At 42.5% G+C, this 18,546-nt stretch overlaps 1 protein-coding gene across 1 annotated transcript in view; it reads left to right on the top strand.

Annotated features, from left to right (window-relative positions):
- Positions 1-18,236, top strand: part of MRPS11 (mitochondrial ribosomal protein S11) — a 42,774-nt gene extending 24,538 nt beyond the window's left edge. The window contains exons 4-6 of the mRNA XM_069766235.1: positions 827-956; positions 5,839-5,904; positions 17,747-18,236. Coding sequence (XP_069622336.1) covers positions 827-956; positions 5,839-5,904; positions 17,747-17,854 — 304 coding nt within the window. The 3' untranslated portion in view covers positions 17,855-18,236. The remainder of the gene's footprint in view (positions 1-826; positions 957-5,838; positions 5,905-17,746) is intronic.
- Positions 18,237-18,546: the final 310 nt, after the last annotated feature.

The raw sequence follows: 18,546 nt of genomic DNA, 5'->3' as shown, positions 1-18,546 counted from the left end.
GCAGCTTCTTTTCAAGCGCTGATTGGATGACCTAATGGAGAGCCAGCGCTGATTGGATGACCTAATGGAGAGCCAGCGCTGATTGGGTGACCTAATGGAGAGCCAACGCTGATAGTGCTGGAACAGCGCCAGCAGCAGAGGTGATATGTATAATTATTTTCAAGGGGGAAAAGTGGGGATTGAGGAGGGGTTCTGCAGGTAATGGAGAACACATTTAATAATTGAACATGTCTACAGCGAAAACCCTGTAATAATACATAAAAATATGAAAGAAGCAATGTCATATATTCCAGGTAATTTATAGGTTTCTTCATAAAATAAATCCTAGTAAATGTGCCCCAGTTTCTGATTGTATTTAGTTTAAATGGTGCAAATGAATTCCCAGGACCCGTTTCAGTGCCACGTTACCAATCTGTGTCCATTGAGCCTTTAGCGCCACCTCCTACCGTCCAGCAGCCGCGGCTCTCCACAACGATGAGATCGCACTAGGCCAGGTAATCAAAGGAGGAGGCGCAGATACTGGGAGCTACAAGGTGGGTCCCATCCAGGAGCCACTGATTACTGAAGTTGCCACTCTATTGGGACCTATCTATATGTTAGACTGACCCGGGGCAACTTTTTTTCTTTTTTTTATAGACGATAGAAAAAAGAATAATATTTTCTAGTGTATATTACACCTTGGAGAAAGCAGATTGAAGACCAGATAAACAATATGAAGACTATTACAGTTCTTAATGTTTGTGGGAAAGTATGGATTGATAGAGGTGTGCACCATGTACAGGTATCCGTTCAGCATAGAAGTAACGTGTCCGTCTTTGTGTTGCAGCACACACATCCAGGTGATGCAGCCCGACAATAAGTACATAACGCGCACCTCCTGCGGGACGGAGGGCTTCCGAAATGCCAAGAAGAGCTCTTCAGTGGCCGCTCAGACAGCCGGGCTCTCGGCAGCGACGGTAAGTATTGGTGACATTCTAGACTCTGTATGTCTTCATTCACATGGTATTTTGTGTTGCTTTTCACAATAAAGGTCGGCGTTTCAAAATGTTTTTCAAGATATTTATTTTCAGACTGTAATAAAAAAGATGTGCGATTAAGTGGTAATGCTTACCTATTGTGTGATCTCTCGTTTGAAGATGCGTCAGCCTGTCCGTAAGCAACAAACAACAATGTTGTGCTGTATTTTTTTTTAATAGTGCCCTTTTAAATTAAATTTACAATTTAAACCTAATCCTGTGGATATATTATTGGTAGCAGCGGACGAAAGCTGGATGTTCTAATAGCAGTATTGTAGAGGGTGATCCGCAGGTTGCAGACATTAGGACTCTTCCTGTTTGATGCGTGAAATTCGAGAGGTTAGGGCTGTAACGTCCACTAGGTGGCAGCCCCTTCCTTAGGTTGCCAGATCGGAGACCCTGGTGTTCCATAGATTGTGTTTTCTTTCTCCCTGCCAAGATTTCCCAGCGTGATTAGCCGTACAGGCAGGTCACAATGTTTCACTTCACAAAATAAAACTAATTAGGACAAGGCTGTGAAATGATAAACCCATCAGAGTTTTCTGTGCACGGTTACATAAAAGGCCTTCGTGACCTGCACGCCCATTGTTACTGAAATTACTATTTCATGTTGCCCTTGGTACGGCCTCGGAAAGTTTTCCAACAGTATTACTAAGTAGCCGCTTCACAGACCAGAAAACATCAAGCAAGAATATAGCTGAACTGTTTGTATGTAAAGTGAGTGTGTACATGTGCGCTCCCTCTGTACATTGTGGCATTCTGATCCCACGGAGTGGACAGACGTTTCTTAAATTGCCTGAGGTTAAAGGAAATCTATCACCAGGTTTTTGTCATTTATTCTGAGAGCATCATGATGTAAAGGCAGAGACCTTAATTCCAGCGATGTGTCACTTCCTGGGCCATTTGCTGTAGGTTTGATAATCTCCTGATGATAAACCTACTTCCAGGTAGTCCTCTATATTTATGAGCTCTGTATAACCCCGTCACTGATTGGCAGCTTCCTGCCTATGCACAGTGTACACAGAAAGCTCTCAATCAGAGGCGTGGGTGCGGTTATACAGTGCTCAGTATTCAGAGGACTGGTGGATCTGCAGCAGAGAAAACAGTGATGTTATCAAAATTATATCAAGCAGCCCAGTGAGTGATACATCACTGTAATCAGATTCTCTGCCTCTCCATCAGTGTTCCCCAACTCCAGTCCTCATAGCCACCAATAGATCATGTTTTCTGGATTTCCTTCATATTGCACATGGGATAATTGCATCCCCTGCACCTGTGCGATACTAAGGGAATCCTGAAAACATGACCTGTTGGGGAACACTGCCATACATCATGCTTCTCCCAGATCAGGTAACAAAAACCTGCTGATAGATTCTCTCCAGATTTTTTTTTTTCAGGATACCAATTCAATACAATCTCGCACCAGCTAGTAAAAAGCCTAAAGCTTGAGCAAATCCTTTATTTTTTAACTTGAGGTTCAACCCTCCTAAGCCATATATATGGCCATATAGGTCGTATCAAGGTATCATTTTGTTCAGCTTTCTATCTGTGATCTGATGTCTTATTCCAGAGAAATCTGTGTTCTTCTTATATGTAAATGAGCTGTTCCAGGACTATGGAGCGGACACTGATCTGCATGAAATCTGCCTCCAGAGATTATTATAAATGAAGGGGTTCAATACCAGTGTGATGTGTAATGGCCGCTCTCTGCTCTCCTGATCTCACTGCAGAGCTGTGTGTGATTATACCTGACTCATCTGCAGCTTCCTTTTTATGTCTTGTCTTCAGCAATGGTTTCCTCCTTGGCTTTCGCCCATAAAGCTCTGCATATGGTACTTGTTGAAACCATAACCCCAGACTGTTCCAGGTCTTCGGATGTTTGACGTGGTGTTTTTTACACCATTCGCACCAAACTTCGACGACCTCTCTTGTCAGTTTACTTCTTTCCCCCATGTCCAAGGAGGTTCTTGATGGTTCCATGCTTCTCAAACTTCTTAATAATATTGCGCACAGTTGAAACTGATCTACCTTGTACCATTTGGAAGCCTTGTGTTTGCTAATAATAGCAGTTGTGATGTAGGAACAGGGCCTACCATGTGGCCATCATTCATTGGCGTTAATTCTAGTCACATGGTCACCGACAATGAATCAGAGGTGTCATTTACCGGAGACCATTAAAAATGTGTTTCCATATTACCATAATTTAATGTAAAGGGTGCCACTACCAGCGCCACAGCAAGCTTTAGGTTTTTTATTTGTCACTCCCATTGTTTTTTGTTTTAAATGGTTTATCACTTGCTCTTTTATATTTTATATTTAACTGGAGTGCTCTATACAACAAAGCGTGCAGATGGCTGACCTTGTGGGCTGCACGGAAGTTTTTTATTTATTTTTTTTTACCTTTTAGGCTATGTGCACGTCAGGATTCTTTGCAGAAATGTCTTGAACAAAACAAAACCGGACATTTTCTGCAGGAAATCCGCATGCGTTTTTTTGCGTTTTTTTTTGTGCGGATTTTTCGCATTTTTTTTCCGGAGCTCCCCAATGCATTAAATAGCGGGAAATCCTTGAAAATTCCGCAAAATCAATGAACATGCTGCGTTTTTTACCGTGATGCGTTTTTTTTCTGGAAAAAAACCCCAACATGTGCACCAAAATTGCAGATTGCACTCTATTAATAGGATGCTTAATGGATGCGTTTTTTCGTGGTTTTTATCGCGTTTTTATAGCGGAAAAAAACGTGAAAAATCCAGAACGTGTGCACACAGCCTTAGGCTGCATTCACACAGCTGTGTCATGGTTTAAGTATGGGCAGGGATTCCCAGACAGGTCCGGGGTCTCCTGCCCCGAATTCTACAGTCGCAGATATGCTTTTGAGGCGGTCAAGCTCAGGTCAGGGGAGCCACAGTCGGTCCGTGAATAATGGGTCGCACTCAGACCATTACATGTTGATGTGTGAATGCAGCCTTAGTGACAATATGTCTGGCTGTATACCGCGCTAATTGTCGACCGGGGGTGCTCCCGCGAAATCGAGCACAGAGTTTAGGAAGATTTAATTCCCTTGCTCAGTTTTGGACCGCAGACTACAGGCTGCTGTGTTTGGCTTGTCTCTTAAGGTACCGTCACACTAGACGATATCGCTAGCGATCCGTGACGTTGCAGCGTCCTGGCTAGCGATATCGTCCAGTGTGACAGGCAGCAGCGATCAGGCCCCTGCTGTGATATCGCTGGTCGGGGAAGAAAGTCCAGAACTTTGTTTCGTCGCTGGATCTCCCGCTGACATCGCTGAATCGGCGTGTGTGACGCCGATTCAGCGATGTCTTCGCTGGTAACCAGGGTAAACATCAGGTTACTAAGCGCAGGGCCGCGCTTAGTAACCCGATGTTTACCCTGGTTACCATCGTTAAAGTAAAAAAAAAACAACCACTACATACTTACCTACCACTGTCTGTCCTCGGCGCTCTGCTTCTCTGGTCTGGCTGTGAGCACAGCGGCCGGAAAGCACAGCGGTGACGTCACCGCTCTGCTTTCCGGCTGCCCGGCGCTGACAGCCAGAGCAGAGAAGCAGAGCGCCGGGGACAGACAGCGGTAGGTAAGTATGTAGTGGTTGTTTTTTTTTTACTTTAACGATGGTAACCAGGGTAAACATCGGGTTACTAAGCGCGGCCCTGCGCTTAGTAACCCGATGTTTACCCTGGTTACCGGGGACCTCGGGATCGTTGGTCGCTGGAGAGCTGTCTGTGTGACAGTTCTCCAGCGACGCTGCAGCGATCCGGATCGTTGTCGGTATCGCTGCAGCGTCGCTTAATGTGACGGTACCTTAACAGTTGAAGGGTCTGATTGCTAATTCTGTACTGGGAACTTACCATTCAGTGGCTCTACGTAAGGTGGGTTTGTCAGGGTTAATCCTGCTGGTTACCTTGTGTACCTGAGAGAAGACTGTAAGCTGCCGTGAATATATGTGGAGGCCCTTGTTACAATGACTGGGATGTTTCAGAGCTCCGGCACTTGTCCATTTCTTGACTGATTCTGCTTTTAGGAACTGTTGAAATTTGAGCTTGCTGACAGTTCTGCTTTCGAAGAGCTCCCATAGTCTTTTATCTCCACGGGAGCTGACATCTAGTCGGTCTGCTAAGGTGTCTGGGCTACAGCAGGTGTTCATGCTTCTACGTCCCGTCCCAGGCTGACTGCCATTTACGTCTTCGGAGAAATCTGCATTACATTGCAGGAGAACCCCAGACTGCTTATTTTAATGGATGTGCGCTCCGGAGATTGGGGTGGCACGGGGGACAAGATGTGGTTGGTAAAAGAGCACGGCCAAAAACACCATCTCTTAAAAAATGGAAGGCCCTCTTCCCAAACTCCACGCCATTTACAGACAATGCATCCTTCAGCTTGATGGTCAGTAGGTGTTCTGTTAAAAGGCATTTTCTGCGTGTAGATTAGTACCTGACTGTTCCTTTTTTTTTTTTTTTCAAGCTGGTACCCCTGCAGCTTAATTTATAAGCCACTTTTTCCCTTACTAATTTTCTCCGTTTGCCACTTTGTATTTGTTTATTGCTAGGTAGATCAGTATGGGTGTTTCCTCAACATTAAGGCAAATTATTATTCACATTTTACTCTTTTTAGTTTTCTCTTAGAGTGACTATGTAAGAGCTCATGTAGGAATTCTTCACGTGCTCATTTAGTCAACTCCGTCACTTGGGATGCCTGGGACTTCCAGAATTCTTAGTATTTCTAAATGTGTATTGCCTGTGTTTTTTTTTTTTTTTTTTTTTTTTTTAATATATATCACTTATCTTGTGTTTTTTTATTCTTTCAGAAAGCTGTTGATAAAGGAGTTCTTCATGTCAGAGTGATTGTGAAAGGCATGGGACCCGGCAGAGCGGTAAGCATTATTATACAAGTTGTCACGGACATTAGTACTGTTCTGACATTTAAAGGGAACCTATAACGCTGGGCAGAATGAGATGTACAGTACTATGCAAAAGTTTTAGGCAGCTGTGGGGGAAAAATGCTTCGAAACATGCTTTCAAAAATATCCGTGTTTAAAAGTTTGCATTTTGGTAATTAATAAAAAAATAAAGTGAATGAACAAAAGGCAAATCCTAATCAATATTTAGCGTGACCACCAGCATAAATTCTTCTTTATACATTTGCACACTGTTTTTGAAGAAACTCTATGGGAAGATTGTACTAAACATACTGAAGATCACCTTCCATCTGTTCCCGTAATCCCAGACATACTCGCTGTTGAGATCAGGGCTCTGTGGTGCCATATCATCACTTCCAGGAGTCCTCGTTCTTCTTTACACTGAAGATATTCCATAGGGACACTGGCAGTATGTTTGGGGTCCTTGTTCTGGTGCAGAATAAGTTTGGTGCTAATCACACGCCTCCTTCATGGTATTATTTGATTATTTGATAAGTATCTGCCTGTATTTCTCAGCTTTGATGATATCAAAAAGTGGACAGGACTGTAGACACAGTGGTCAACCGAGGAAACTTAGTGCAGCAGATGCAAGACACATCTTGCTTACTTCCCTTTTGAAATCAGTAGATGTCCAGCAGTGCCATCAGCTCAGAACTAGCAGCAACCAGTGGGATCAGCTACACCCATCTATTTTTTAGAGAAGTTTGGCCAGAAGTGGTTTTCATGGAAGAATTATTACCAAAAACTTTACTTTTTACATGGAAACATGGCCAAGTAACTAAACTACAAACAGAAACATAGAAGCTGGCTTTTAAAAAATGACAGCAGTTCGTCTCTATTGAGGAGTCAGAATGTGAAATATTTGACTGTGAGGCTATGTGCACACATTGCAGATTTTTCACCTTTTTTGGCTTAAATTAAGCATCCTATTATTTTTAATGCATTCTGCTATTTTTGTGCACGTTTCGTTTTTTTCCGCGATTAAAAACGCATCGCGGAAAAAACCACAGCATGTTCATTAATTTTGTGGATTTTTCGTGGATTTCCCGCTATAAGGCTGCCGTCACACTAGCAGTATTTGGTCAGTATTTTACATCAGTATTTGTAAGCCAAAACCAGGAGTGGGTGATAAATACAGAAGTTGTGCATATGTTTCTGTTATACTTTTCCTCTAATTGTTCCACTCCTGGTTTTGGCTACAAATACTGATGTAAAATACTGACCAAATACTGCTAGTGTGACGGCAGCCTAATATTGCATTGGGAAGGTCCAGAAAAAAAACGTGAAAAATCCGCACAAGCGCGCAAAAAAAAAAGCCTGCGGATTTCCTGCAAAAGTAGTCCGGATTTGCTCAGTAAAATTCTGCACACTTTCCTGAACATGGGCACATAGGCTAACAGAAAGCAGTTTGTTTGCCGAAGAACTGGAGAGCGATAAAATGTCAACAACATAAGGCAACCGTGAAGCATGGTGGAGGATACTTGCAAGTTTGTATCTGCATTTCAGTAATTGGAGTCTCGGATTTGGTTAGGATTAATGTTGTTCTGAATGTTGGGAACTACAGACAGATATATATCCATCATGTAATACCATCAGAAAGAGGTGTAATTGGCTCCAAATTTATTCTGCAGCAGGACAACGCCAAACATACAGCCAATTTATAAGTCTGCAGTCACACAAAGTGACTGCAGACTTGTCAGATTTGACCGATCAACATCTTTAACGTCACCTATTGGAACTACTACACATAATGTTAAAAAAAAATATGTATAAAAGTTTAAATCGCCCCCTCACGCAGTCTTTCTTGTTGTTTTGTTTTTTTAAGTAAACAAAATAAAAGCAAAAAATCCAAATTTTCAAACAGATCTGTGAGGTTTTGCCTGTGTAGCTTCATTTTTTTTTTTTCTCGACAGTCAACTGATCATAATGGTGATAATGCCTATGTCTGTATCATGCCAGGAAGTTAATTTGACAGCTCTTTTGGGGCCGAATTTGATGTCAGACCTGCACATAACCTTTTAAATCATGTACTTTACCTGTAATTTATGTATGTCAAGTGCCTCAATTGACATTTACTGATGTGAGGAGACCTACAGTAAGGTGAAGGTCAATAGCTATTTGTGCTTCCGACCATAGACTGGTAGATGTCACATCTAGGGTCAGTGAGGCATATGCAGGGTCTGCAACCACGAGGTGCCTCCATCAAGCGCTTGTCATGCATAAAAGTGCTGCTCTCCAGCACCGCGTGATTCTTGGTCAAATCCGCTGATCACTCTAATAAAAAAAAAAAAGAAAGAAAATGGATAAAAGCAGGCTGGTCCTGTGTACGCTGCCTAAGACTTCAATTGACGTTTTTTAGAATTTAGTGTTTTTTCTGTAAGAGAACCAAGCATGAGATGCTCCAATTTTCCGATTTTTATTTGTAAGGCTAACCATTGTATTCTAGATCTGTAGCCCATTTATGACGGCCTGATGAAACTGTAAACAGTAAGTAGAATAAATCCTATAAACAAATTACCCTTAATGAAGGAATCGCCTGGGTATATGTCTAGGTCTAATTGGACAATACAGGAACTAACCACTAGAGTAAACCAAATAAGCCAGGTTTAAGACAAAAATGACCGCTAATGCAAAAATACAAACACAAATGCCCTTTATTAATGGCAGCTGATTATACAGAGAGGTTAGAAGCAACACAGACAGACAAGAGGCATGTAAAACAATAAAGGCGAAGGGCGGAATCGGAAGTGTATTTTTATAGTGGGATGTCCATCATAATATATATGAAAGTAAAAAAAAACTCAGTATTACCAGGTACACCAATGCACCACTGATATGTATATAACGGTGCAAGACTAAGTGCAGCCTACTGGTAATAGGGATGCAAATGTAACCACAATATTATCAGTTAGTCTGCGAGTAAATGACCTGGGTTCATAATATCATCTAAGAATCGCTTCTCAGCCCCTCACTCCAACACACGTTTCGCAAATGTGCTTTCTCAGGGAGTGCAGAGGCGAATGATGATTGCAAGTCTTATATGGCCCCATAGGAGGAGTTCCCTCAATAATTATTAAATATCATACATGATATGTTACCCAGCACATGATTAAAGGCTGGTATCACTGTCTGACGTATCAGTGGGGGGTATGGTTGTACCTTGTTATACTTTGTATTTTGTCAAAGTCTTTTTATATATTATTTACATCCAACTATTAAATGTGCTTACGATCGTTGCTCATCTTCCTTCATTTGTTTAAATTTTTTTATTTTTTTTTAACATTTTTCTATATCTGACTTTGAACAAGGACCAATTATATTGAATATCAATGTGTTAAAATGTATGTGTAGGAGATTATATATATATATATTTACTAGATTGTGGCCCGATTCTAACGCATCGGGTATTCTAGAATATGCATGTCCACGTTGTATATGGACAATGATGATTCCAGAATTCGCGGCACACTATGCCCGTCGCTGATTGGTCGAGGCAACCTTTATGACATCATCATCGCCATGGCAACCATTATGACATCTACGTCGATACTGTGCCCGTCGCTGAATCAGAGACGCGGGATGTCTACGTCCTTTATGACATCATCGTCGCTGTGCCCGTCGCTGATTGGTCGAGGCCTGGCGGCCTTGACCAATAAAGGTACCGTCACACTAAGCGACGCTGCAGCGATACCGACAACGATCCGGATCGCTGCAGCGTCGCTGTTTGGTCGCTGGAGAGCTGTCACACAGACCGCTCTCCAGCGACCAACGATGCCGGTAACCAGGGTAAACATCGGGTAACTAAGCGCAGGGCCGCGCTTAGTAACCCGATGTTTACCCTGGTTACCATCCTAAAAGTAAAAAAAACAAACACTACATACTTACCTACAGCCGTCTGTCCTCCAGCGCTGTGCTCTGCACTCCTCCTGTACTGTCTGTGTGAGCACAGCGGCCGGAAAGCAGAGCGGTGACGTCACCGCTCTGCTTTCCGGCTGACCGACGCTCACAGCCAGTTCAGGAGGAGAGCAGAGCACAGCGCTGGAGGACAGACGGCTGTAGGTAAGTATGTACTGTTTGTTTTTTTTACTTTTAGGATGGTAACCAGGGTAAACATCGGGTTACTAAGCGCGGCCCTGCGCTTAGTTACCCGATTTTTACCCTGGTTACCAGTGAAGACATCGCTGAATCGGTGTCACACACGCCGATTCAGCGATGTCTGCGGGGAGTCCAGCGACCAAATAAAGTTCTGGACTTTCTTCCCCGACCAGCGACAGCACAGCAGGGGCCTGATCGCTGCTGCCTGTCACACTGGACGATATCGCTAGCGAGGACGCTGCAACGTCACGGATCGCTAGCGATATCGTCTAGTGTGACGGTACCTTAAGAGACGCGGGATTTCCAGGACAGACAGACAGACGGAAAAACCCTAACGCATCGGGTATTCTAGAATATGCATGTCCCCGTAGTATATGGACAATGATGATTCCAGAATTCGCGGCAGACTGTGCCCGTCGCTGATTGGTCGAGGCAACCTTTATGACATCGTCACCATGGCAACCATTATGACATCTACGTCGATACTGTGCTCGTTGCTGATTGGTTGAGGCCGCCAGGCCTCGACCAATCAGAGATGCGGGATTTCCAGGACAGACAGACAGACGGAAAAACCCTTAGGCAATTATAGATATAGATTGTGGCACGATTCTAACGCATCGGGTATTCTAGAATATGCATGTCCCCGTAGTATATGGACAATGATGATTCCAGAATTCGTGGCAGATTGTGCCCGTCGCTGATTGGTTGAGGCAACCTTTATGACATCATCGTCGCTGTGCCCGTCGCTGATTGGTCGAGGCCTGGCGGCCTCGACCAATCAGAGACGCGGGATTTCTACGTCGATACTGTGCCCGTCGCTGATTGGCAGATTGTGCCCGTCGCTGATTGGTCGAGGCAACCTTTATGACATCATCGTCCCCATGGCAACCATTATGACATCTACGTCGATACTGTGCCCGTCGCTGAATCAGAAACGTGGGATTTCTACGTCCTTTATGACATCATCATCGTCGCTGTGCCCGTTGCTGATTGGCCCCCGTCGCTGTGCCCGTCGCTGATCGGCCTTGACCAATCAGACGTGGGATGTCTACGTCCTTTGACATCATCATCGTCACTGTGCCCGTTGCTGATTGGCAACCATTATGACATCTACGTCGATACTGTGCCCGTCGCTGAATCAGAGACGCGGGATGTCTATGTCCTTTATGACATCGTCGCTGTGCCCGTCGCTGATTGGCCCCGTCGCTGTGCCCGTCGCTGATCGGCCTTGACCAATCAGAGACGCGGGATGTCTACGTCCTTTATGACAACAGGAACACATGGGCTACCTGCACAGAGAACAAGTCTGTAAGAACATGTTCACACACCACCAAGAAACCTGAAGACACAAAAGAGAATGGTAAAACCAAAAACACTCAGTTTGAAAAAATGTTTGCAGTAATCCGCAAGTGCTAGTAAAAGATGTAAAACACAGGGTATTTGGTTGATACGTTTTTTGCAAAAAATGTATACTAAGCTGCTCTACCAATCTTCACGGTATACCCATATCAGAGCAGTCCTAACTAATGTATGCAATCCCTATCTGATGTATTTAAAAACCTGATCATCTGTACATTACCTGTGTGAACAGGGTTCAGAGAGGAAAAATCCATGTGGGATCTCCATCTGGGGAGTTCCACCACTCCTCTTGGGCTAGCTGTACAAAAGCTGTTCTACCCTGTATGCACACATGGATTTTTCCTCTCTGAACCCTGTTCACACAGGTAATGTACAGATGATCAGGTTTTTAAATACATCAGATAGGGATTGCATACATTAGTTAGGACTGCTCTGATATGGGTATACCGTGATGATTGGTAGAGCAGCTTAGTATACATTTTTTGCAAAAAACGTATCAACCAAATACCCTGTTATTTACATCTTTTACTAGCACTTGCGGATTACTGCAAACATTTTTTCAAACTGAGTGTTTTTGGTTTTACCATTCTCTTTTGTGTCTTCAGGTTTCTTGGTGGTGTGTGAACATGTTCTTACAGACTTGTTCTCTGTGCAGGTAGCCCATGTGTTCCTGTTTCCATAATTGTTCTCTTGTGTCTACAAGACTGGGGAGTTCCACCACTCCTCTTGGGCTAGCTGCACAAAAGCTGTTCTACCCTGTATGCACACATGGATTTTTCCTCTCTGAACCCTGTTCACACAGGTAATGTACAGATGATCAGGTTTTTAAATACATCAGATAGGGATTGCATACATTAGTTAGGACTGCTCTGATATGGGTAATAATAATAATAATAATAATAATTTTTATTTATATAGCGCCAACATATTCCGCAGCGCTTTACAAATTATAGAGGGGACTTGTACATACAATAGACATTACAGCATAACAGAAATACAGTTCAAAACAGATACCAAGAGGAGTGAGGGCCCTGCTCGTAAGCTTACAAACTATGAGGAAAAGGGGAGACACGAGAGGTGGATGGTAACAATTGCTATAGTTATTCGGACCAGCCATAGTGTAAGGCTTGGGTGTTCATGTAAAGCTGCATGAACCAGTTAATTAATTTTTTTTTTTTTTTTTTTTTTTTTTTTTTAATATAGGCCACACAGGGATCGTTAGGTTAATGCATTGAGGCGGTAGGCCAGTCTGAACAAATGAGTTTTTAGGGCACGCTTAAAACTGTGGGGATTGGGGATTAATCGTATTATCCTAGGTAGTGCATTCCAAAGAATCGGCGCAGCACGTGTAAAGTCTTGGAGACGGGAGTGGGAGGTTCTGATTATTGAGGATGCTAACCTGAGGTCATCAGCGGAGCGGAGGGCACGGGTAGGGTGGTATACTGATACCAGGGAGGAGATGTAGGGTGGTGCTGAGCCATGGAGTGCTTTGTGGATGAGGGTAGTAGTTTTGTACTGGATTCTGGAGTGGATGGGTAGCCAGTGTAATGACTGGCACAGGGTAGAGGCATCGGTGTAACGGTTGGGTATACCGTGAACATTGGTAGAGCAGCTTAGTATACATTTTTTGCAAAAAACGTATCAACCAAATACCCTGTTATTTACATCTTTTACTAGCACTTGCGGATTACTGCAAACATTTTTTCAAACTGAGTGTTTTTGGTTTTACCATTCTCTTTTGTGTCCTTTATGACATCAGTCGCTGAGCCCGTCGCTGATTGGCCCCGTCGCTGTGCCCGTCGCTGATCGGCCTTGACCAATCAGAGACGCGGGATGTCTACGTCCTTTATGACATCATCGTCGCTGATTGGCCCCGTCGCTGTGCCCGTCGCTGATCGGCCTTGACCAATCAGACGTGGGATGTCTACGTCCTTTGACATCATCGTCACTGTGCCCGTTGCTGATTGGCAACCATTATGACATCTACGTCGATACTGTGCCCGTCGCTGAATCAGAGACGCGGGATGTCTACGTCCTTTATGACATCGTCGCTGTGCCCGTCGCTGATTGGCCCCGTCGCTGTCCCCGTCGCTGATCGGCCTTGACCAATCAGAGACGCGGGATGTCTACGTCCTTTATGACAACGTCGCTGAGCCCGTCGCTGATTGGTCGAGGCCTGGCGGCCTCGACCAATCAGAGACGCGGGATTTCCAGGACAGACAGACAGACGGAAAAACCCTTAGGCAATTATATATATATATATATATATATATATATATATATATATATATATATATATATATATATATATATATATATATATATATATATATATATATATACTCGAGTCGAGTATAAACCTAGGGTGGGAAATGCAGCAGCTACTGGTAAATTTCAAAAATAAAAAGAGATACCAATAAAAGTAAGATTAATTGAGACATCAGTAGATTAAATGTTTTGGAATATTGAATCAGGAGCCCCATAAGATGCTCCATACAAAATATGCCCCATATAATGCTCCATAAAGTTCATGACGGGCCCCATAAGATTCTCCATATTAAAATATGCCCCATATAATGCTGCTGCTGTGATTAAGAAAAAAAAAATGACATACTTACCTCTCGTTGCTGCTCCTCAGCTTCACCGGCTCTCTGCAGTGACTGCTCAGGCAGAGGGCGTGCACTAACCATGTCATCGTGCCCTCTGACCTGAACGTCACAGCCAGAGGACACAGAAGACACAGCGCAGCGGTGGAACGGGGACAGGTGAATATCGCATGGCTCACCCTTCCCCAGTCCTACTGACCCTCCTGGCGCTGCATATCAGTCCCTGCATCTCGGGCGCCGGCATCTCTCTTCCTGTCTTCCTTCCTGTGCTGAGCGGTCAGTGATACCGCTCATTAAACTGAATATGTGCTCCACGCCTATGGGAGTGGAGACGAGTGCATATTCATTACTTTAATAAGCGGCACCACGAGACCGCTCAGCACAGGCAGGAAGACAGGAAGAGGGATGCCAGCGCCCGAGAGGCAGGGACTAATATGCAGCGATGACACCAGGAGAGTGAGTATGATGTCTTCTGCTCCCCTGCCGACAATAAATCGTGTATAAGCCGAGAGGGGCGCTTTCTTGCCAAAAAATGTGCTGAAAATATCGGCTTATACATGAGTATATACGGTGTATAACATATATAATGTATCACAAAAGTGAATACACGCTTATATTTTATTATATCTTTTCATGGGACAACACTCAAGATCTGACACGTTGATACAAAGTAAAGTAGTCCCTGTACAACTTGTATAAAAGTGTAAATTTGGTGTGCCCTCTAAATAACTCAACACAAGGCCATTCATTTCTAATTTGATTGCAACAAAAGTGGAAATGGCCAAATTGTATCCTAAGTGTCAATATATTGTGTGGCCACCATTATTTTTAAGCACAGCTTTTACTCTCTTGGGCATGGAGTTAACTATGGCTTCACAGGCTGCCATTGGAATCCTCTTCCACTCCTCCATGATGACATCACGGACCTGGTAGATGTTCGAGACCTTGTGCTCCTTCACCTTCCATTTGAAGATGCCCCACAGATGCTCAGTAGGGTTTAGGTCTGGAGACATGTTTGGCCAGTCCTTTTACCCTCAGTTTCTTTAGCAAGGCAGTAGTTGTCTTGGAGGTGTGTTTCGGGTCATTATCATGATCTAATTTTGTGGCCCAGTTTCCTAAGGGAGGGGACCATGCTCTGCTTTAGTATGTTGCAGTAGATGTTAGCATTCATAGTTTCCTCAGTGAACTGTAGCTCCCCACTGCCAGCATCACTCATACAGCCCCAAACCATGACACTCCCACCACCATGCTTGACAGTGGGCAAGACACCCACTTGTCTTTGTACTTCTCAAATAAATTGAGCTTGGACTGATCAGACCCCAGGACATGGGTCCAGTAAGCCATGTCCTTAGTTTGCGGATAAAATTGTGCGGGAGCCCACCCCAGTTTTTTTCCGTGATTTAACTCTTTATTTTAACACCTAGAGCTCCCAAATTTTGCACACACACACAACTAACATTAGTAGTGAGGAATATGTAAAAATATAACGGATATGAAATGGTTTACTGTATTTAAACCATGACTCATATCCTGTCGGGTTTGATAAGGAGATGGCAAAAGCCGGCAATTGAATTACAGGCTTTTATGCTATCTAATAATATATAAATGTTTTCATGAATATTTGAGCCCATGGATCCATTCTATGTCGATTTTGCAAGCTGGCGAGATTCTCGCCGTAAGGATACCATACGGATGACACACGGATAATTTTGGGAGAAAAAATTGCATCCTCGCATTGAATACGGATCACTGTTCAGGAACTTTTCTGTGTATCTCGGCCATAAAAAACGGACCGTATTTTGATACGTTAGGTCTGACCCTGGCCTTAACGGCATAAAAAGTGGCAAGAGTTTAGGGCTGGCAGCACAGTGCATGTCATTAATATGTCAGCCTCCGAAAGATCTCTGCCTATAATCATGGTTTTAATAAATATTATCCAATAATACTCAAAAGGTGGATATTACTTTTACTAGCAGTAGATCTTTGGTAATCCATGCACGTGTGTATAGCTGTAATTGTGCAGCACATTAAGTTCCAAAAAATCATTTGCAGAATCCATGGTGAGAAAACGGAGACCGATCTTGGATTTTTATTTGCCTTTTTATGGATCTGCTCTTGAGAGCCGCATTATTAATCAATAATAAATTCCAAGTGTGGCAGATTCCATGTTGAAGCCCTGCCTAGAAGTGACATGTCTCTACTTTTTTTTTTTTCCTGCAAAGCCGATGTCAAATGCAGAAAATTACACTTCATATGAACAACAGATCAGATTCCCATTGAAAATAAAGGGAGGTGGAATGTGCATGTGTTTCGCTCCAAAATCCAGATGCCAATCTGTTATGTGAGCAATCCGTAAGGAAACTATGTCCTGCAGGCATCCTTGTACTCTTCCATGAAAAAGCTGGTAGGAATTGGAAATGGTAATAAGACCCATCTTTAGGCTCATTTTTGGGGATCTCTTCGGGCCATTGATTATTCTGAACTGTGTGTCCCTTTTTTTTTTATCTTTTATCTTGTGGCTTTTGCAGAGGTTGACTTGGATACATTTGTAACACTTTTTTTTTTTTTTTTTTTTAACTTTTTTGAAAAGTTGGAAATCACAAATCAGGCGAAAACATCTGGAAACCCTAAACCAAGCCCTAAAAAAACCATAGGCAACCACATAAAATAGTCATCCAAAAAGGTGCAAACTGGGAGATGAATTTGGTGCAAACACTGCAAAACAAACAATTGCAAATGCAATAATAAATTGTGCCCTTAATGTTTTGGGTCTATAGTTTCTAAGGAGACCCCAAAATCTCACTCGGTAAATGGCTCCTTATTTATATACCGGCCCAGGCATGGATAGCTCGTTAGATATGTTTGGCCTTTGATGTAATTGCTGTTTTTTTTCCAAAGATATCTAAAAATATTGTTTAAATGACTTTTTTATTATTATTATTATTATTATTATTATTATCATCTTATAATAGTGTGAATTTCCTAATAATCATAAATCAACCAACCAATCTCTGAGCTCCACACGCCAACGGTTCCCTGTTTTCTTTTCTCTCTGTTTACCAGACTCCAACAATGTTGTGACATGTTGACGTTTAACCGCTGTAACCAATCATTGGCAGCTGTTTTGATGTGTCTACAACACTGAGGTTACCCTATCAACCAGTGAATGGCTGCAGCGGTCACATGTTGAATCAACACATTGGGGATCGGTAAGCTGAGCAGTACTCCTTCTGTAGTACTTTAAGTTGTATGCGGTTTGTAAAATACATGTTTTGGGGGGTTGGAAAACCCAATTTAGAAAATAAGGCTATGTTCACACTCGGTGTTTTTGAAGTGATTTCTTCTGCAGTCGGAACCTGGTCTCTTGGCAGTAAAAACGCTGTGTTCAAAATGTAGGTTTTTCTGCACTTTTACGTGTATAATTTGTATACAGTACATGTTTAATAAAGTTAGTTTTTTCATCAAAAAACGCCGCAGCGTCTTTTCACTTTCTCATTCTTTTTTAAATTTTTTCTGAAATCTCAGCTTTCCTGGTACTGTAAAATGCCGCTTCTTTGCTGAAAAAAAAAGAAAAGTAGCAAAAATGCTGCTTCTAAACAGTATTTTAGGCTAAAACAATCAGTATGTCTAAAAGTACAACTAATACACTGAATCACACAATCAACCATAGAAAAGATGTGAGATCCTGAGTGGGTTTTATTCTATTAATTTTTGTTTTATTTTATTTTTTTTCACAGCATGCCATCAAAGGGTTAACCATGGGAGGACTGGAAGTGATATCCATTACAGACAACACCCCCATCCCTCACAATGGATGCCGGCCACGCAAAGCGCGCAGACTGTAAACAAGATCACGGTGGGAAAGCTGAAACCTACCCTGCGGTGATTCCAGCAGAACGTTCTAGAAGGAAGATGCCGCAAATCTCTCCGTAGGGATCTTCCTGATTGACTGCCAATGTTGTGCCGTAATGTCATCCTTTTGTGGGGAAATGTTTTTTTTTTATTTTCTGCTTGGTGTACGTACAGATGGTTTGTTTTATTTTTTTTAGCACCTCCACGAGATGGTTAACATGGACTCGGAGGCTGAGAATTTTGTGAAAAAAAATAAATAAATAAATGATAATAAAAATATATATATATATACACACACATACATTATTTTTCTTTTTTTTTTCTTTTTGCTTTTAAGATGGCTATAATAAAATGTCAGGAAAATGTTTGAGCTCACCTTTTGTGTAGCCCGAGCCTCGTGCATTTCTTCTTTTTCTTCTCTGTCCTTGAAAATTACATGAGAATTTGTATTCTCTACAAAACTTACAAGTAATAAAAATCACCACATAGAAAATTGCTTTGACAAACAATAGGTTATTCCCTGGCAACATACTGCAAAAAGCCTTTGTAAACTGGAACCACAAAAAAAAAAAAAAAAAAAAGCTTTAGCATTCAAAAATAAATATCTTTTAGGAGTGAATTTAGAATCGACATTTTTTTTTTTCCAAATTTGCATAACTTTATAATCTTGATTGCTCTTTTTCCA

The sequence above is a fragment of the Ranitomeya imitator genome, chromosome 4, assembly GCF_032444005.1.
Source record: "Ranitomeya imitator isolate aRanImi1 chromosome 4, aRanImi1.pri, whole genome shotgun sequence".
In the NCBI taxonomy this organism is placed as follows: Eukaryota; Metazoa; Chordata; class Amphibia; order Anura; family Dendrobatidae; genus Ranitomeya; species Ranitomeya imitator.
This window is presented reverse-complemented; position numbering and strand designations above follow the sequence as displayed.